The following is a 21,199-nucleotide window of genomic DNA, read 5'->3' on the forward strand; positions in this document are numbered from 1 at the left end:
CTCCCTCCCTGACCTTCCTTCTCCATCCATGAAATGGGATGGCAGAGGCAGTGCTATTAATAATACTTTTCAAGAGAGTCTCTCAACTGGTGGCCCATGGACGAAATCTAGCTTGCAAATGTATTTTATTGGCTTTCATATTATGTGAAACCTGGGGAAATTCACATAAAAATCCTTATTTCCAGTTTCAATTAAATCAGCAGAAGAGTGGACAACATTGGCCTATTTTCTCTTGTCGTATACCCAGCTAAAGCTGGGCAGGGCATATACTTGTTTGCCACAGTCCCCACCACTCCCTGTTGCAGGCCCAATCTGAGTCACTCATTCCTTAAAGCTAGTCTCTCAGGCACTTGTGTTTATAACCCCTGAGCTATGGTCAGGGCACCATGGCTGTGGCACTTTAGAACAACCGGTGTAGGTAACAACAAATGCCTGGGCCCAGGCCCACACCCAGATCTTCTGATTCAGCTGGTCTTGGGATCCAGCCTAGGCAATAACGTTTGCAGAAAAGCTGTGACTTCAGCTAGGGATGAGAACTGCTGGTCCAAGGGGCCTGCTGACTGTGAGGACCTATCCCATCTGTGTAAAGAAGCAGCTGCCAGGAAAAGAAAGGTGGAAGAGGCAGGCCAGCTTAAAAGCATCCACAGGCCTTGCCCTAGTTCCCCCCGCCAGCCCTCATTACAGGTATTTTTGCTTTTCAGGCACAAATGCAATGAGCTCTGTGAGCTTCACTCAGAAACAGTTTGCACCTTTCCAGGTCCTGCTCGTAGCTCCCTCCTGAGCACTGTACGAGCTACTTCCCGTCCCTGGACCGTGTTTGCCAATTCACGCCGCCCTCTCCCTTCTGGGCTTGCCCGATGCCCACATGTCCTCCAGGAAGCCTGCCCAGCCTAAATTCGGCTGTATGAGACAGGCTCGCTCAAGTCCCTCATGCACCATCAGCATTTTGTGTATTTGTTGCTTTAAACAAGATCTTAGACTCTTTTCATGTCCCTACCTTATAGAGAGTTCCAGAAGGCAGGAACCACCTCTCCTAGGCTTGCTGTGCCCTCTGCAATCCTCCAGCCCCACCATTTTGCAAACACACAAGTCCCCAGGCTACAGTTCTGCCCCATGGGTCTCTGAGCAACGGTGACATCTCACAGAAGGTTGGAGCGACTGCTCTCTGGTGAAGGAGGCAGGCATGCAGCGGTCAGTGCAAACTGCTCATGCATCCAGAGGAGCCATTTCAGGAGAATCTACAAGGCCCATCTGCTGGCCTCCTGCCATGTCCCTGCCAGGTACCATGTCCACATGTTCAGTGTGCATCCAGTAGAGAAAATGCCAACATCCCTGGCATCTGTCACTCCTAAACTGGGAAAACGACACAGAAGAACAAAGCCATATTGGAGGGTGAGAAGGAGGCTTGTTCAAGACTACTGAGGAGTAATGACTGAGGAGTTCTAAACCTCAGGACCCAAACACCCCACTACTTGTTCAGAAAAAGAGAATCACTCCAGGACTCACACCCTCGACCCTTCATCAATCTGATTCACAGCCAGCTGGAGGCAGAAGTGACCTAGAGATTTCCAGGCTGCAGGGAGAATGCAGGTCCATCTTCAAAGTCTACCCCTTGGGATGACTTCATGGGTCTAGCTGACCAGGGATGGGTTCTAGAGATACAACCCAGATAGTGTCAGAGACTGAAGAATGCAGGATGGCCATGCCCTCTTGGCTGGAGCTGACCAGGGCCTACCTCGGAGCTGACTGAATGTGGTCATGAACTTGCTGGTGAGAGACTTGAGCTCGTTGTTAGCCAGTGTGATGAGGTGGATCTGGTCGGAGACGTTCCGCAGGACCTTGTAGATGCCAATGGGGAAAGACACCAGCTTGCACTCGGCCAGGTCTGCAGCCAGAGGACAAAGACAGACCAGAGCATCAGCCACAGCTGCCCACACACTTGCCCCAGACCCACAAGGACCCCAACCCCATCCCCCTCCTGGCCTCGTTGCCCTCCCACCTGTCTCCCCTGGACCAGGCTTCAGACCCTTTGCTCCTGCTTCCAGGGGCTTTCCTCATCTGCATTAACTCACACCTGTCCTTCCCTCGCACCCTGAACCTTAGGGTTTATTCTAGCACCTTCCCCTATTACTACAGCCTGGTAGCTGGTAGTGTGTCTGCAACACAGTGATGACCAACATTCATAGCGGTATCCTTTGGCCCTGCAGAATCCATAAGTCCCTCTGCAATGATCAAAGACTGAACAGCGAAGCTGCAGTCTTAAGAGCACTTCACAATAGTCTACTTTGAAAACAGGCAATTTATACAGGCTTTGTGGTTTGACCTTCTTCCTAGCCCTTTCACACTGAAGGCAAGCCTTGGACAGGCAGCGGCTGGGAAGCCGCCGTGCACGACAGTCTGGCAGCTCTTCACATGACCTAACACAGGGTTACCATCCGACCCAGCACCCCACTCCTAGCTACACACCCAAGAGAAATGAACACATATTAATATGTCTATGCAAAAACACGTTACATTAGTGTTCATGGTGACATTACTCACAATAGCCTGACAATGGAAACAACCCAAATGTCCACCAACTGAAGAATGGATCAGCAAAATGTGCTATATCCATAAAAAGTAATATTACCCAGAAATAAAAAGAAATGAGGCCAGGTGTGGCAGCTCATGCCTGTGATCCTAGCACTTTAGGGAGGTCAAGGTGAGAGAATCATTTGAGATCAGGAGTTTGAGAACAGCCTGAGAAACAGAGCAAGACCCCGTCTCTACCAAAAGTAGAAAAATTAGCAAGGCACAGTGGCACCTGCACGTGTAGTCCCAGCTACTCAGGAGGCTGAGGCAGAGGATCACTGGAGCCTGGGAGTTTGAGGTTGCTGTGAACCGTGATGATGCTACTGCACTCTAGCCCCAGCAACAGAACAAGACCCTGTCGCTTAAAAAAAAAAAAAAAAAGAAGAAGAAGCCAGTCACAAGGGCTCACAGATCACATAGTTCCATTTATATGAAATGACTAGAATAGGCCAATTCATAGAGACAGAAGGTAGATAGTGACTGCCTAGGTCACAGGGGATGGGGTAGTGATGACTAAAGGGTAGAGGGGTTCTTTGTGGGATAATAAAAGTGTCTAGGATTGTGGTGACATTAATAGTTTCACGACTCTGTGAATATATCAAAACCATTGAACTTTAAATGGATGAACTGTGTGTTATGTGACATATCTCAGTAAAGCTGATACATATGTGTGTGTGTGCATATATACACATATGGCAGCAGGGAAACACTGAAAGCACAAGGTCAGAAATGAGGCTGCCCAGCTCATCCAAGTGTCAGGTAAATTCTCTGAGCCTCAGTCTCCTCATCTGTAGATTGCAGGTATCACCATCCACCTACCAGGGGTGCCAGGAAAAATACATGCAATAGAATAATGACTAAAAAAAGCACCCAGCACATACCTAGCGGGGATGCTACAAATGTTCTTTCTCTCCTCCCTCCCACTTTACCCTCCCCTTCCCAATCAATCCAAATCCTCTCTATGCTTCAAGGCCGGCTCCCTTCCACCTCTTCCAGGAGTCTCCCCAGGTCACCCCTGTTGCCAGTGGTCACCTCCACACCCCTGAGGCCCAGGAGCACTCACTGCCTCTGGCAGCACTGCCCCGTCTCTCTCAGCCAACTCCCGTCTGTCCCCAAAGAGCCGAGGCTCTTCTAGGCCTCTGAGCCTTTGCAGGTTGCTCCAAAATACTTACACGAACTTCAATAATATTCTTATAATATTTCCCAGAAATAAAATATAGTTTTTAAAGACCCTATTCCTAACATCAACAATAATACAAAATATATGGAAATAATCATAACTGAAGCTCTTCTCCCTCATCTGCCTCATAGAATTTCTACTATTGCTCCAAGACCCAGCTCAAATGTCACCTCCTCCATGAAGCCTTCTCTAACTGCCCTAAGCAGTCAGTTGCTCCAGCAGCTCAGCCTCTTCACCCCGTATTGTACTAACCCCTTTTTGTGTCAGTTTTCCCACTAGACTAGAAAACCCCCAGAGCATAGTAACAGAAGTGCCGCAGGCTTGACAGCAGGGCAGGGGTTCTGGTGACCTCACTGAGGAGGTTCGAGAAAAGACAGGGGACAGGTGGGAAAAGGGCAACAGTCCAGGTGATTGAGGGGCCACAGGGCTCCTCTGTCTGGCAACAGGGATGTCATTAATGCAGTGCTGTCAACGCCTACCCTGGTCAGGGGCTACACCAGGTAACCCTGGCCCTGCTGCCGTCCAGCGTCAAACACCAGCTCTTACATTAGCGGGGAGAGTGCCCAGTCCTGCCAGGGAGAAGGAATCACCAGAAATCAGGCTTTGAGAAGCGGGAGATGAGGGGCTGAGCTGGAAGTGGACCAGCAGTTGGGCTCAGAGTTTGGGGCAAGCTGGGAATTCTAGGAAGAGCAATACTTCCAAACAACGAGCCCCCTGGTGCTCTGTGTCAGATGCACAAAGGGCTGGACAGGGCTTTTTGTAGGGGTTGTTTGAATTATCACAGCCCCTTTGGGTAGGAGCAGATAGATGTCATCACACATGCCAGGAGCAACATCAAGGGAATGGCAGAAGCTTTCCCTTTGAAACAAAAAGCAAAATAACGATGACTTCAGTCACCAGTATCCCTGAATACGATCTTGAAAGTTCTGGCCAATGAAATAGAAGCGTAGACATTGAAAACAGACAAAATGATTATTATGCCCACATGAAATGACTGCATAGGCTCGGAAACCCAAAGTAATCATCTGACAACCCACATGAATTAAAAAGAACTCAGCAAAGTGGCTAAAAAAAATAAATATGCACAAGTCAATAGTATTCCTATAGGCCAGCAATAAAATATAAAGGTTCTATTCCAAACAGTAACATTATAAAATACATAGAGATAATCATAATGGAAAATGTATCTGACCAATACGACGAAAAGTAGAAAAGTTCACAAATCTGTTTTCAAAAACAGATTTATATGTGAAGACATATAACATGTTCATTGATGGCAAGTCAACATATTGAAATGATGTTGGTTTGTTTTAGAAATTAATTTCTGTGTTGTTTAATGTAATTCCTACCCAAATCCCCAAACTTTTTTTTTTTAACTTGATTAAACAGTTTTAGAATTCAGCTAGGGAAATACGCAAGCAAGACCCTTGAAAAAAGAAGGTGAGGTTATAACCAATATGATAAGACTACCATAATGAAAACAGAGGGCAAAAGGAAAAATAGATCATAGAAAGAAAATATAGAGTCCAGAAAGTATAGTCCAGAAATAATATGTCATAATTTAATAAACACTAAAGGAGGCTTCACAAATAAATTGAGGAATGGGAGAATTAATCAACTGATGTCAGAATAACCGCTTAACAATTTTGGGAAAACAAAAGAGAAAGATTAACCTAAGAATCAAAATAAATTCTAGATAGAGTTATACTTTAAATATTTTTTGAAATCAAGCCAAAAAAAAATCAGAAGTAAACAGAATTGAACATTTATACAACCTCTTAAGCAAGGGTGACTTTCTAAGTCTAGGAGCTATAAAAGAATCACAAAGGAATAGACCAACAAACTTAATTGCACAAAAAATTGTAAAACACTTAGACGCTTAAAGAAAAATAAGGCAGGCAACAGATTGTGAAAAGGGGTCTGTAAATAGAATACGTAAAGAGTCTTCTTGGCCAGGCGCGGTGGCTCACGCCTGTAATCCCAGCACTCTGGGAGGCCGAGGCGGGAGGATCACTTGAGCTCAGGAGTTCAAGACCACCCTGAGCAAGAGTGAGACCCCTGTCTCTACTAAAAATAGTAAAAAATTAGCCGGGCATGGTGGCCCGAGCCTGTGGTCCCAGATACTGGGGAGGCTGAGGCAGGAGGATCACTTGAACCCAGGAGTTGGAGGCTGCTGTGAGCTAGGCCGATGCCACCGCACAGCTCTAGCCCGGGCGATAGAGTGAGATTCTGTCTCAAAAAAAAACAAAACAAAACGCAAGAGTTCTCTTTATTACTGAAAATGCTCAATATAATTGAATAAAGAAAAAATTAAGACCACTCGAGAAAGAAAGGAAGATATTCACAAAGGAAAACATATAATTAGTAAACAAATATATAGCTTCTGGTATTTGTTATCAAATTACTTTCCAGAATATTTATGCCAATTTACATATATCCTGTCCAATAAGTAATAGGATCAGTAAAAAAAAAAAAAAACTTGCTAATATGATGAAGGGAAATAGTATCCCTTGCTTTAATTTGTAATACTTTCAATAATGAGACTGATTATCTTTCCTGGTTAATTAACCATTTTTGTTTCCCTTGTGGAAAATCCTGTTCATGCCTATTTTTTTTCCTTTCTTCTAATGGTTGGGTAGAGCTCCTTTAATAGTACCATTTTCTTGTTCAATAGTTCATATTATAGAGTTTAGGTGATGTTTTTTTTGAAGCAGAATATAAAAATCATATGCACACTGTAATTCCAACTAGGCACAAAAGTCGCATGCCTGGGAAAGACGACAGAAAGGAAAATAACTAGAATGTTAACAGCGGTGATTTCAGAGGATTTGAGCAATGGATTTCTGTTTATAGTCCTGATGTTTGTTCACTTTACATAAAATAAGTAAAACACCACTACATATTTATATGAAACCATTTGCCAAGTGTATAAATAGTACTACTTTACTTTCAAAATAGAAAAATAAATTTATCTTAGAATTAACTTTTATTAGAAAAAATAACTTGGGAAATTCAAGAATGAACTGAGGGCAGCCAGCTCCTCTTCATCAGCGAGAGAAACAGAGACGAGTAGACCCAAGAAACGCAGGACGACGCCTGCGCTGGACTAGAGCAGGGCTGGGAGACGGAGCTGGCAGGGCGCAGGCCCCCCCTGCTCCCCACGGCAGGGAGAGAAAGCGCTCACGACCAAGGGAGAAGAGACGCAAAGCCACGAAGCCCTGCCAGTTACTCCAGAGGGTCCTCGAAGCAACCTGTCTTCCCCGGGATCAGCCCAGAAATGCCCAGCCCACTCTTACACCGCCCACTCTTCCAGGCTCTGAGCCCTCGGAGGCATCACTGGCCAACACACACAGGACACATCACCCTGACGCTGGAGGACGCCGAGGGCCCAGAGTGCCACCCCCAGTGCCTGCTTCTTTCATTCACTCTCTACAAATAGCTATCAAGGCCCTACTGTGTGCCAGGCACTGATCTGCATTGTGTGCTGCCACTTTCCTATGATTTTTTTCATTCCTGGGGATTCCATCTGTTCCCTCCATTCTGTGACCCCTGTACTGCCTTACCGGAGGCTGGCATGCATGTGGAGGGGTGCACCACAAAGCTCCTACTCAGCGCAGTCTGGCTGCCACCGATGGCAAAGGCCACCCAGGAGTCCTGCAAAAGAACCCTGCTGGCATGTGACGCAAACACTCCTCCTCCCGGCCACATCACCAGCCACTAACTCAGCATGTGGACTCTTGGCCCTGCTGAGAGGAGAGGCCCATGATCTCCAGGGTCCCTGGGACAAGAATATGGAGAGCCAGGTACTCATTCTCGAACAAACCTCAACCTTGTCCAGTCATATTCCCATCTGTACACAAGGAGCAATATACTTCATGCCCATGCCCTACGGGATTGAGATAATAACCACAGACAGGCACACTGGCTCATATCTGCAATCCCAGCACTTTCGGAGGCCGAGGCAGGAGGGTTGTTTGAGGCCAGGAGCTCAAGTAACCCTGAGCAACATAGTGAGACCCCGTCTCTATAAAAAAATTTAAAAATTAGCTGGGCATGGTGATGAGTACCTATAGTCCCAGCTACTTGGGAGACTGAGGGAGGATCACTTGAGCCCAGGAGTTTGAGGTTGCAGTGAGCTATGATGATGCCTCTGCACTCTAGCCTGGGCAACAGAATGAGACCTTGTCTCCAAATAATAATAATAATAACCATAAACAATACCACTTGCTATTTCACATGTCCAATGTCATAAGAACTATCCCCTCTCTACACATGAGGAAACCACTATTAAATGACTCGCCCAAGTTCATACAGCTAAAAGTAAGGGAAGGATAAGATTTGGACCCAGATTAGGCCAGTCGGGAAGCCAGGGGTCCTAACCACTCTGCTATACTGCCCTTTGAGTCAAGAACATGCCCAGGTGCCTGCCTCAAGGACAGGCCAGCGAAAGGGGAGTCTATTCTGAGCTCCCCAGTGGGAAACCAGGGCCTTGGCTACAAACTCCTTAGGCCTTTCCAGTTCAGAGCCTTCAATATCCCTCAATATCTCTGGGGAAAGAGGCCCACAGCCTTCTGCATGAACCAGTCACCTTTTGTTCTCAGGAAATTCCTCCGCAGGTTTAACTCAGAGGCTGGGCACCATCTATACTTATTATACCTGTTCACAGAAGAGAAAACCCCCCCATGAGCTGAGCCAATTCAATGCTAGCTCCCTGGGTTTAAGGAAGCCGCAAAACAGCTTCCAGAGAACACAGCCCGGATGCAGCTGGGGCCAGGCCCCACTAGGGAAGGGGGCCCCACCACCCAGGGAAGAAAAGACCCAGGCTGCAGACACGAGAGTTGTCCTCAAGAAACTGTGGGATGTCATCAAGAAGAGGGTACCACTCTCTATGGGTCCTGAGAGCAGACAGTATAGAAGATAATTCACCAAGTCACAAAGAAAAGGCTCCAGGGTAGAGGGAGTGAGCACCACGTCACAGGGCATGACTAAGCAGGCTCCCCGCGGAGAGCATCCTCAGCCAGACAGAGGCCGAGCTGTGAGCTCAAAGCTCCCACTCAACTCAATAAGACAAACGTAGCTAAAGAGCCTTGGGTATTTGCTATGTTCCAGGCACCGTTCTAGGCACTTTTAATATATTAACTTATTTAATTCCTATAACAACCCGTGAGTTACCCTCACAGCCAGAAAGCGAGGCCTGGGTTGGCCGGTAAATTGTCCATGTTCATTTTGTTAAGGTGATGGGGCCAAAGAATCTGAACACAAAAATTCCAGACCTAAGATTCAAGTAGGGGGCCAGTGGGTGGTTTGCTCGGGACTTTCCTACTTTTAGCTGAGAATCCTACATCCTGGGAACCCCTCCTCAGTCCTAGGCCAATTGGGACGTTTCAGGTCACCCTACAGAGAGGAGAAAGAGAAGGGGACTCAGGGGTGAGCCACAGCATGAGCAAAGGCCCAATGGACCTTCACTCTTCTGGGGCCCCAGGTTCGAGCTCTGCCTTCTCCTGTCATTGCCGAGAGCTTCACCCTGTGCCACGAACACTCAGAAAGGAAGTCTCCGGGCTTTGGAATCATTTAGTGCTACTTGGTGGCGCATGTCCACAGATCCCAGCAGGGGCTGGGGGTTGGGGTGGGGGGTAATCAACTACAAGGAGCGACACCGGGCTTCTGCGTCAACATGTGATGGCAGCTGGATGCAAGCACGCCTTTCCCCAGCACCCCCAGCTGCTGTCTGGGCTGCAGAGAACAGAAGATCCTTCAGGGAACACAGTACAATAAACACAGGCATACTGATCCTAATAATTATAATTATTATTGCAAGAAGTCCAAACTGCGTGTCCCCAAACCTCTTAATGAGAACAGTACTTTGTGCTAATAGAGAAGGCTTTTATTCAAATCACTCAGGTCCTTTATTAAAGCTAATCTCATTACTTCTAATGAATGCCTAATGAACAGTAACTGGTGGGCAGAACCAAGTTCAGAACAAGCAAAATCCAAGAAGTAAGCAGAACATTCAGGTAGAAGTCAGGAGCACCGGGTCAAGCTAGCTGTGTGACTTAGAAAAACAGAACTCTGACCCCTGACAGTCCTTGCCGAGAGGTGGGCCTGGTGACAGGGCCCAACAGTGGGAAGCAAAGAGGGTCACAGAGCCCCTGCCAACCAAGTCACAGGGCCCCAGGGGAGGGTGTCGGGGGCTTAGGCTGGGGGGCACATGGGCTTGTGGCCAAGGAGTAAGGCTCTCAAGTGCACCAGAGGAAATCCTTGTATTAAGAACTCTCTATACTTTCCTGTTAATTGTGCTGTGAACCTAAAACTGCTCTTTAAAAAGTAAGTCTTTAAAAAATACTTATCATCTTAACCATTTTTACACGTATAGTTCAGCAGCTTTAAGTATAGTCACACTGTTGTCTAACGTGCACTATCCCACTGCCTCTCAAACTACACTGTGCCAGTGAGTCACCTGGGGGGCCTGCGAACGTGCAGATTCTGGGGCCACAGGTCTGAGGCGGGGCCTGAGGTGCTGCATTGCTACCAAGCAGGTCCAAGGACCACACCAAATAGCAAGGGCTTGGCCAGTGCCATGGTTCTCAAAGTGAGGTTCCCAGGCCCACAGATCAGCATCACCCCAGAACCTATTAGAAATACAAATTCTCAGGCCCCAACCCAGATCCACAGAATCAGAAACTCTGGGGGTGGGGCCCAGGCACCTGTGTTTTAAACAGCCCTCCAGAGGGTTCTGATGCTTGAGTAGCACTGGCATGGGGGGGCACAGGCCTCCTCCAGCTGTGGTTACTCTGCCTGGATTGATGATGACAACGGGTGATAATGACAGTGACTCCCCTTCACTGAGAGCCGGCTGCTCTGCCCTGAGTACCGCCCGTGGGCTTGACGTGCGCAAGGAAAGCTTGTTTGCCCTGCGCACCCTCTGCTTCCCCGCAGGGCAGACTGTTTCAGCACAGAGCCACGGAGAGAGAGGTCCTTCATTCTCCTCTCTTGCCTCGTCCAGATTTCTGGCTCACATGAGGCACACGTGACCCTCGGCACGGAAGCATCCCTGAGCTGGGACTCAGGAGGCTCAAGTTCTCATCCCGGCCCCTCCACTATCAGCCATGGGGTCTCAGGGAAACAACTTCTCCATGGGCTTTGTCCCCTTGTCTGCAAAGTGAGGGTTTGGACTAGCTGATTTTGGGGACCTCAACCAGGCTAGACATGCTGTGACTACTAAGCAAAGGCTCTTTGGGCAATGCTCCTGCTAAACAGGAGTGGCTGCAAGTTGCAGGCAAACATTCCAGAATCTTCCTTGCCTTAGAACAGGCTTGAACGCACACTGCAATGGGGGATAAGAGGCTTGGTGAAGTGGGCTACTCCGCCTCATGTTGTTGGTGAGCCTAGAGCTGGGATCAGAACCCAGGGCAGGCCAACTCCAAGGCCCCTGGTCTTTCCACGGCGTTCCATTAGTCTGTGCCACACTAGGCTAACTCTTCCTCCCATGGGCAGAAGACAGTCTTTAAAAGAAGAAGCAATATAATAATAGCTTACCCCTGTCTGACACTTACTATGTGCCTGAGATGACAACGCCCTGAGGTGGGTACTACTCTGTCCATCCCCATTTTGCCATTGTGGAAACTAAGGCATAACGGGTAGAGAGAAGAGTTGGAATTCGAACCCAGGCAGTCCTGTGAGAGCTCAGTTTAACAGCGTAAGACGTGGGATTGTGTGCAGGCATCAGAATGGAGGACCCAGGTGGGATGGGGCTCTCATTCAAGAGGCTGGTGTAGAAAACAGAGATTTTTCTGGAAACATGAAAATGAAACCTGAGACCTGGGCCTACTGGACAGAGTGAGAACCCCCCTCAAGAAGATGACCCTCCCAGCACCTCCAGGTGTACTCAAGAGCTGGGGGCTCAGGCTTGGCATCCTGGTGTAGGAAACAGAACTGCAAACAGTACCAACATGCCCAGCTGGGCCCCCCGTGCCTGGGGCTGCCAGTTCTCTGAAATTCCACTTGATCTCCAAAGCAGAGACACACAGAATTCAGAGAGCGAGGAAAACAGCTACTCACCAAAGGGCTGTGCCACTCACCACTGGGCACAATCAGGCATTACTTTAACAAAGCAATCTGTGCACAGTGTTACAGGGCTGACCAGCTCTGAGAGTCTCAAGACTAAAGCAGCCAGGCCCTGCTCCCTCTTGACAAATCCCTTTCCGCAGAGACAACTACTGCCAGGTATGTGCGGGAATTTTCTGGTGTCTAACTCCTGCTCTAGTGCAGTGTTTCCCAGCCTGTTCCCTGAGCCATGCCACCCAGAAAGAAAAGGTCACAGGGGGAAGAGCTCGCCACCGGGGACCACAGAAGTCCAGAACATTCCACTACGTTAGCACTTACACTGGGCCCGGGAGGGTAGTTAGGGAGAGAAGGGCAGAAAGGCACTTCAGGGAGGGGCGTCTTCTGGGATGTGGGGACTTGAATGTGCCAGTGGGTGGGGCTTTTTTCTTTCCCTTTCTACTTTATAGACTATTGTGTGAGAGTTTTGCAACAAGCACTTATGACTTCTTAGAAATACTCTCAGTTTAAAGAAAGTAGCATTCCTAACATCCAGCTACCCTTGGGAAATGCTTCTCTCTAATGCCAAGAAGGCTGGTCAGGGGACATGGGTGTGGCCTGGGATGTGGGAAACACACCCCGCCAGGGCCAAGCTCGCGGGGCCTGATGGGGGCGCAGGGGACAGCCCCCTCCCGACAAATGCTGCCCACACGGTTCCTGAATCTCAGAGGTGCTCTCTCACTGACCCACGGCAGAAGCCATGACCTCTCTAAGAAATAACGTTACTGCAGAGAGTCTGCCTCAGAGCACAGAGCTGAGCATTGGGCCCTCCGGCCAGTGGCTGTCACGCTCAAACTGTCAGGACACATTCTAACCACACAACAAGAGACGGAGACCTAAAAAGGAAGATCTCCTCCTCAGGATCCAAATTAAGGCTTTTCTTGGGCCAGCTCCTTCTTGTTGTGGGGCCTCAGGCAAGTTCCTTAACTCCAGCCTCAGTTTCCTCTTCAGTAAAGCAAGAACAAGAGCTCATACAAAATCTGGTACACGAATGTTCATAGCAGCATTACGCACTATAGCCTGAAAGTGGAAACAACCCAAATGTCCATCAACTGATGAGCAGATAAAGGACATGTGGTATCTCCATACAATGGAATATTATTCAGCCATGAAAAGGAATGAAATTCTGACACAGGATATAACATGGATGAACTGTGAAAACACTCTCCTAAGTGAAAGAAGACAGTCACAAAAGGACAAATACTGTATAATTCCATATACATGAAATGTCCAGAATAGGCAAATCTATAGAGACAGAAAGTAGATTAGTGGTAGTCAGGGGATGGGGGAGGTAGGGAAATGGGGAGTGATTGCTAATTGGGTACAGGATTTTGTGGGGGATGATGGAAATGTTTTAGAATCAGATAGTCGCAATGGTTGCATAGTCTTGTGAATATACTAAAAACCACGGAATTATATATAACTTAAAATGTGAATTGTATGATATCTGAATATCCCTCAAAAAGAAATGAGGACAAGATAATCCCACTAACAGGTGGTTCTGAACATGAAAGAAAACATCTACAAGGAAAGGCCGGGCACACTGGCTCACACCTGTAATCCCAGTACTTTGGGAGGCCAAGGCAGGAGGATTGCTTGAGGTCAGGAATTTGAGACCAGCCTGGGCAACATAGTGAGACTCTGTCTCTACCAAAAAAAAAAAAACATAGAAAAATCAGCCAGGTGTGGTGGTCTGTACCTGTAGTCCCACCTACTTGGGAGGCTGAGGCAGGAGGATCGCTAGAGCCCAAGAGCTAGAGGCTATAATGAGCTATGATAACACCACTGCACTCCAGTCTGGACGACAAAGCAAGATCCTGTCTCAAAATTAAATAAATAAAATTTTTAAAATAAAGAAATAAAATTTCTACAAGCCCCTTAGCACAGCTCCTGACGGATGGTTTATGCCCAGTAAATAGGAGATGCTGCCATGAGGAAGCAAAGATACTATTTGTACTTAGGAACTGGTTACAAAGATGTGCTCCAGCTCTGTCACAGCCTGAAGGAGAGAGAGCACCCCTGAACAGGACTTATTTCAACGATCTCGCCAACAGAAGATGACTGTGTGTACTATAATGGGCTCTGGGACTTTCAAAAAAAAAAAATCCCTGCTCTAGTCAGGTGCAGTGGCTCACACCTGTAATCCCAGCACTTTGGGAGGCCGAGGGAGGAGGATTATTTGAGGCCAGGAGCTCAAGACCAGCCTGAGCAACATAGCAAGACTCTGTCTCTCTATAAAAACTCTTAAAAATTATCCAGGCATGGTGATGAGCACCTGTGGTCCCAACTTTAGGAGGCTGAGGCAGGAGGATCACTTGAGCCCAAGAGTTCAAGGCTGCAGTGAGCTATGATGACACTACTGCACTCTAGCCTGGGTAACAGCTTGAAACTCCATCTCAAAAAAAGAAAAAGAAAAAACAATCCTATATTTAATTTAAATCAAAAGTGAACCCAAAATAGAATAGAATCAAATGACACACAGTCACCAAATTGAGATATTAAATTATTTTGATTTAATTGATGACTCATCACAAACACATAAGTATAAAGGGAATAGAAACAGCAGCCAGGATGACGCTGACAGTGTGGCCACCAACAGCTCTGACGGGAGCACAGCTGGTCCAAGCAGAGGCCACATGGCCAAGCCAGACCTTGGAGAGGACTGGGCAGGCCCTGAGGTCTTCTACAAGAATAGCAGCAGTCCATGATGACCAAGCATCACTTTGTCTAATCCTGACAACAATCTCCAAGGGAGGGTATTATTATCAGCCCCCTTTTGCAGATAAGGAAACTAAGGCCCAGAGTGGTTAAGAATTTGCTCGAAGTCACACAGTAAGGAAAGGATGGAGCCTGACTTCTTGAAGACATTGCCCTGCAGAGCAAGTCCGGAGGTCTGGATTCTGGTCTGCTGCTGCCCTTAATCCTGACCCTCGGGCAGGTCACTCATGGGGCCTTGAGCTCCCTATTTGTAAAATGTAGAGAATGAATTCAGCCTGTGTCTCTCCAAGTATGGAACACAAAAAACTACTCTCAAGGAACAAACGGGCATCTCTGGGTGTGACGAGACGCCAGACATCACTCAGCCCAGGGCAGGGCGGGGGCCAGGGAGCCGCAGTGGAGAGCTGGGAGGCTGTGTTTGCCAGAGTGAGGCAGCACCCTGGGCCCCACGGGGCTGCAGGTAGCAGCTCACCAGATTTTCACAGCACCGTTTCTCCTCCTTAACAGTCTGTCAGGGTTCCATATAATACGGAATGGTTTCTCCCAGCAGTCATTGGGCCTCCTAGGCTCACAGGTGGATGGCTGATGGGACCCAGGATGCAGTAACAAACGCCTCCAACCAGCATCTTGTGCTCCGCGTCTGACCTGGACAAACACCACTGGCCAGCTGGCATGGCCCACCTCACCCGCCTGCCACTCCCCATGCTCGCCCACCACCCGATGGGCTCCCACCGTACCCACAGTCTGGAACACCCTTCCCTCTCCTCTCCACTCACCAGCCTACCCCACCTCCTCAGGAAGGGTGCCCACCCCAAACCTCAGGGCACGCGCCTTAGTGCATGGCCTGGACTGTCTTCTCCTGCTGGTGAACCCCTGCAGACTTGCCCCCAGAATCCATGCGGGATGAGGTTGTGTGGAGGAGTGTGCATCCTCCTGCCACCACCCCTGCACCTAGCACAGCGCTGGGCCACGCTCTGGGCATAATTTCACCCCTCAACTCCAGGAAGCTTGGTCTCGGGATCCCCTCTGTGAAATAGGGGTACACATGCCCTTCCAGGGAATGAAGAAAAGAATGAGTTAATATTCATCTAAGGCTTGAGTTCCCAGTAAGAACCATACTACAACTAAGGTGTAATTATTCTAATATGATTTTACTGTAACCTGAAAGGAACCAGCTTTGTAGCCCTGGAATCCACCTTGACAATGGTGGTGGCTGTGTCTTCACTGAGGAATCCTTCACCCTGCCCTGCAAGCCCTGTCCTCACCCTTCCATCCGGGGTACCCGAATATGTCTTCCCACAACGGTCATTCTCCCATTCAAGAATCTCCAAGCCAACAAATAGCCAACAGGTATATGAGAAAATGCTCAGTATCACTAATCATCAGAGGAATGCAAATCAAACTACAATGAGATATCCTCCCACTCCTGTTAAAATGGCTTTTTGTCAAAAAGATAGGCAATAATGAACGCTGGTGGGAATGTGGAGAAAGGGGGAACTTCTACACGGGGGGTGGGAATGTAAATCAGCGCAGCCCCTATGGAGAACAGTATGGAGGATCCTCAAAATACTAAAACCAGAACTACCACATGACCTAGGAATCCCACTGTGGGTATATATCCAAAAGAAAGGAAATCAGTAAATCAAAGAGATGTCTGCACTCCCATGTTTATTACAGCACTATTCACAACAGCCAAGATACACAATCAACGTAAGTGTCCATTAACAGATGAATGGATAAGGAAAATGTGGTACATACGCACAATGGAATATTACTCAACCATAAAAAAAAGAATGAAATCCTGTCATTTGCAACAACATGGATGGAACTGGAGAACATTGTATTAAGTGAAATAAGCCAGATACAGAAAGACAAATATCATAAGTTCTCACTCGTATGTGGGAGCTAAAAATAATTGAATTTGTGGAGACAGAGAATAAAACGATGGTTACCAGAAGCTGGGAAGAGTAGCAGGGAGTGTGGGATAAAGATGGGATGTTAATGGGCACAAAAATAGAGTTAGATAGAAGGAATAAGATCTAGCATTTGAGGACAGGCGCGGTGGCTCACGCCTGTAATCCTAGCACTATGGGAGGCCGAGGCGGGAGGATCGCTTGAGCTCAGGAGTTTGAGACCAGCCTGAGCAAGAGTGAGACCCCGTCTCTACAAAAAATAGAGAAATTAGCTGGGCACGGTAGCATGTGCCTGTAAGTCCCTGCTACTCGGGAGGCTGAGGCAGTAGGATCGCTTGAGCCCAGGAGTTGGAGGTTGCAGTGAGCTATGATGACGCCACTGCACTCTAGTCTGGACAACAGAGGGAGACTCTGTCCCCCAAAATAAAAAAGATCTAGTGTTTGGTAGCACAATAGGGAAGCTATAGTTAACAATAACTTATTGTATATTTCAAAAGGACTAAAAGAAGCCAGGCATGGTGGCCCATGCCTTTAATCCTAGCACTTTGGGAGGCCAAAGTGGGGGGATCACTTGAGGGCAGGAGTTCAAGACCAGCCTGAGCAACACAGGGAGATCCCGTCTCTAAAAAAAATACAAAAATTAGCCAGGCACAGTAGCATGCATCTGTAGTCCCAGCCACTCGGGAGGCTGAAGCAGGAGGATGACTTGAACCCAGGAGTTGGAGGTTGCAGTGAGCTCTGATGACGACACTGCACTCTAGCCTGGGCAGCAGAGTGAGACCTTGTCTAAAAAAAATAAATAAACAAAATAAATAAATAAATAAAGAGTAGAATTAGAGTGCTCCTAATACGAAGAAATGATGAAGACTTGAGGTGATGGATATCCCAATTACCCTGATTTGATCATTACACGTTGGAGGCTAATATCAAAATTTCATATTAGTGCATAAATATGTACAACTATCATGTACCCATAATAATTAAAAATTTTTATAAAAGGGACTGAACACACCATCTGCAGCCTGGGCATCACCAAGGATCCAATTCCCACCTCCCCTTTTAGACGTCCCTGTTGCCACTCTCCAAGCTGAGCCAGATTGCTCATCCTTCCCTGCAACTCCCTATACTTTGCCACCTCTGTATTTTTGCTGTTGCCATTAAGTAGACTGTCCTCCTTATCCTCAAAAGCTCCCATCAACACCGCATTTCAAGGTCTGGTTTAAATGCCTCCTCTCCACAAAGCCTTTGCTCACATCCTCAACTAATGTAATTGTTTTGCCCTTGACCTCCCACTGCATTTCTGCTGGCTCTGTCAGGCCCCTGTTCTGTTGTATCTCACAGGAGAGTTGTTAATTCGTTTGTCTCTTCCTGGCAGGACAGAGTCCCTGAGGGCAGGAATTAGGTCCCACTGGGATGGGTGGCATGTTAAAGAGGGCACAGGAGGCCAACAGACTCAAGTTGAAATTCCAGCACAAGATTTGCTGGCGATGAGGATCCAGGCAAATCACTGCAGCCCATGGAGCCTCAGTTTCCCCTTCTATGAGTGATGTGAAAATACCACCTCTCCAGAACTGTTGAGAAAATCAGATGCAATCATTCCTTAGACACATACTTGCTGAGGACCCACTACAGTGCCAGAACTGCCCAAGGACAAGGTGGTGAGCAAAACAGAGTCCCTGCCCCCAAGGAACTTACACTCTAGAGTGGAGAGAAGAGCAGTTAGCACAAATACTTGAGAGAACATCAAGCAGTGATAGTTGCCCTCAAGAAAACAAAACGGTATAATGGGAGAGCCGGAACTGAAGTGGGGACAGGGGCAACCCTTACTAGGGTGGTCAGGGAGGGCTTCTCGGAGGAAGTGACATTTAGCTGAGACAAGAATAAAAAAGAGCAGGGCATGCAAAGATCTGGGGAAAGGACAATCTGGGCAGAAATCACAGCAAGAAAAGCCTAATGACACACCTGCCAGAGCTCAGCCATTAGCTCCCTCCTCCCTCTGTCACCTTCCCATCCCATCCTCCGCAGAGCAGCACACAGACAGCCATAGCACACAGCGAATAAATGTTTACCAGAGCGAACCTGACAAAATAAGGAATCTTAGGGATAAATTGGAGCACGGCAAAAATATGCATCTTAGCAAAAAACAGTCAACGGAGATGAGGCAGGTGCCAATTAAAAGGATCTTAAATTCAGCTTCATCTTTGAGGATAATAACCACCTTTTGCAGCACCTGCCTCTCAGAATAGACCACAATTTCCTAACCTGTAAAGGGAAAGAGATCACTGATTTCCTCTGAGTCACTACATTTGCAGCTCGGGGCTTGTCGGGGGCCGGAAGCCAGAATGATGGCTTGGCCGGACCCCTCCTTCACGCACTTCCCTCCCTCCTGTCAGCCAGGCCATGCTTATGATGCTGGAAGTATTTGATTGTAATAAACTCCTCGGCCCCCTTAGAGCACCTCCCTAAGGCTAACACATACTTGAGCAACGCAAGCTTTTGATGCCACAAAATTATCTGGTTGTCTCTCTGATCTCTCTGCAACATTTTTATTCTTCTGCCAGCATATGCTTTTTGAAACTGCATAATTATCCATGTGGTTTCAAAGAATATTTTTTTTTCGCCTTCAAAAACACTGCTGCAAGTGCCAGTGACACTGGCAGGCAGGCAACCTGGGGTGAACTACTTAGCCACTGCTTTTCGGGGTGCCTGCCGGTCTGTGCTGTGGGGAGTGGGGTGAAGGATGCACCCCAACAGGAGGTGGGGGCTGAGGTAAACAGGGCCCCACTCGTGCAGTGGCACTTCTGCAGAAATCTCCATTTCCAGCTGGCTGCACCCAAATTTCCAGGCTCCTGCTGTGAGTTCCTTCTGGGGGGCCCTTAGGGTCCCCAACTTACCAGAATCCCCTTATCCAGCCCAAATGGGCCAGACTTTTCTATTTTTGTTAAGGTATGATCAGATTTCAAACTGCAAGCCCCTGATAACCGATCAAGCCCCCCCACAACTGATCACTGCCCACCTGTCCTAGCCCCTCCTTCCTCACATGTCTCCTCCCACTGGCCCCACCTCATGACAAGGCCACACCCACACAGGCCCTGGCACACAGAAGCACAGAAGGTGCCAAATTCCTTCTTCCCTGGGCTCCCTAGCCTTGGTCTCACATCCATTCTATGGATCCAGCCCAGATCATGTCACTCTCCTGCTCAGATCCACCATCCAGATTAGGCACACACGCTCCACTAACAGACTGAACTCAGATGCCACACAGGACTGAAGATATGCATTTCTCTACAGCAGGGTTTGCTATCCCCAAACCAGCAACTTGACTTGGTTCCCAGCCTGCAAAACAACAGCCTGCTCCCAGGCTGCTGGTGAACACAGGGGTAAGAACATGAACTATGCTTCAGTTCAAATCCCCTCCCTGTCCACAACGAGCAGGGGTAGCCTTGGGGAAGTTGCTTAGCCTTTCTGTGCCTCAGTTTCCTCATCTGTAAAATGGGGCTAATAACAGCAGCTACCTCCTAAGGCTGAATGATGATTATTGCAAGGATGGACTGAGATGGATGTGAAATGACTGGGGCAGTTTGGCAGGGCCATATTGGGCACTAGGTAAACCCAAGCTCTTATTATTTTTCGCGGGTCATTTTTACCCTATGCGATTTTCACTTTTCAGTCTCTCTAACCTAATCCTGCATGAGATAGATCCTTGTAGCACACACTACTTACGGCGACACCATAGGCCCTCCTGCCTCAGCTCCCTTTGCCCTTCTGTGTCACGGCCATGCTATTCCCAGAGCCCACCGCCGACCTCCACTCTCATGCTTCCTCCCCCTCAGAAGTCTGAGGTCCACAGTGCAGCTAGAACGGGGATGGTGGGGCTTATGGCCACTGATGCTTTCAAAGCTCTAGAAGGACTCAGAGACCCCTAAAAGAGAGACCTGAGCCACATCCATAGGGCTTTAGGGTCCTCTCCCGCCACTGCTGTAAACGGAACAAGCCTCAGGATGCCAGCCAACCACCCTCATCCGCAGCGATTCCAGAGTCAGCCAGCCTAACCCACAGGGCCTGGCGACTGCTTCTCTCCTCCACAAGACACTGCGCCAGGGAGGAAGGGACCAGGGGACCAGGGGACCATAGCACAAGTGGGCGCAAGCCTGGCTTCTCACTCTTTACCCCTCTGCATGTCATGGTTCACACTCTAGGCACATGGATTACCTACTGCTTTTTAATTAAACACACCTTTTTTAAATCATTTCTCTGAGTATAAATGCCAGGGCTGGAGCCATAGAGCAAATTTGTTCTCTCTCCATCCCAATATCTGCCTTCCAATACCGCGCTGTCCTCTTTCTCGCCACGGTAGGATGTGGGGTCCAGACAGTCCACTGAGCCCCATGCTGACCTGGGCACAGAGAGACCAAGGCATGGTATATAAGGTTTGCCAGAAACCCCCGCCCAGCCCTCTCCTCCACTCCCTGCCTGGACACAACACTCGTGTCCACCTCCCTGGGAATCAGCTGCTCTCGGGCCAGGTCAGAGGCAGTCAGGACTCCACAGGCGTTCTGGGGGCGGGCAGGGACACTGACAGAACCACTGGCCTCTGAAATGAGGGGGCCAGCCCAGACCCAGGCCCTTCATTTGTGCAACACAGGCCACTGCCCTGGGCCAATTTGCCACCAGGGAAGCCGTCCAGCTCTCGGAAAGCTCTAATGATTTTCCTTTC

The 21,199-nt window shown here is 48.3% G+C and overlaps 1 protein-coding gene across 3 annotated transcripts in view; it reads right to left on the reverse strand.

Annotated features, from left to right (window-relative positions):
• Nucleotides 1-21,199, reverse strand: part of LRRC20 (leucine rich repeat containing 20) — a 74,811-nt gene that overhangs the window by 34,721 nt on the left and 18,891 nt on the right. For all 3 annotated transcript variants that reach the window (XM_045569344.1, XM_045569342.1, XM_045569343.1), the window contains exon 3: nucleotides 1,736-1,885. In XM_045569344.1, coding sequence (XP_045425300.1) covers nucleotides 1,736-1,885 — 150 coding nt within the window. The remainder of the gene's footprint in view (nucleotides 1-1,735; nucleotides 1,886-21,199) is intronic.

The sequence above is a fragment of the Lemur catta genome, chromosome 14, assembly GCF_020740605.2.
Source record: "Lemur catta isolate mLemCat1 chromosome 14, mLemCat1.pri, whole genome shotgun sequence".
Lineage (NCBI taxonomy): Eukaryota > Metazoa > Chordata > Mammalia > Primates > Lemuridae > Lemur > Lemur catta.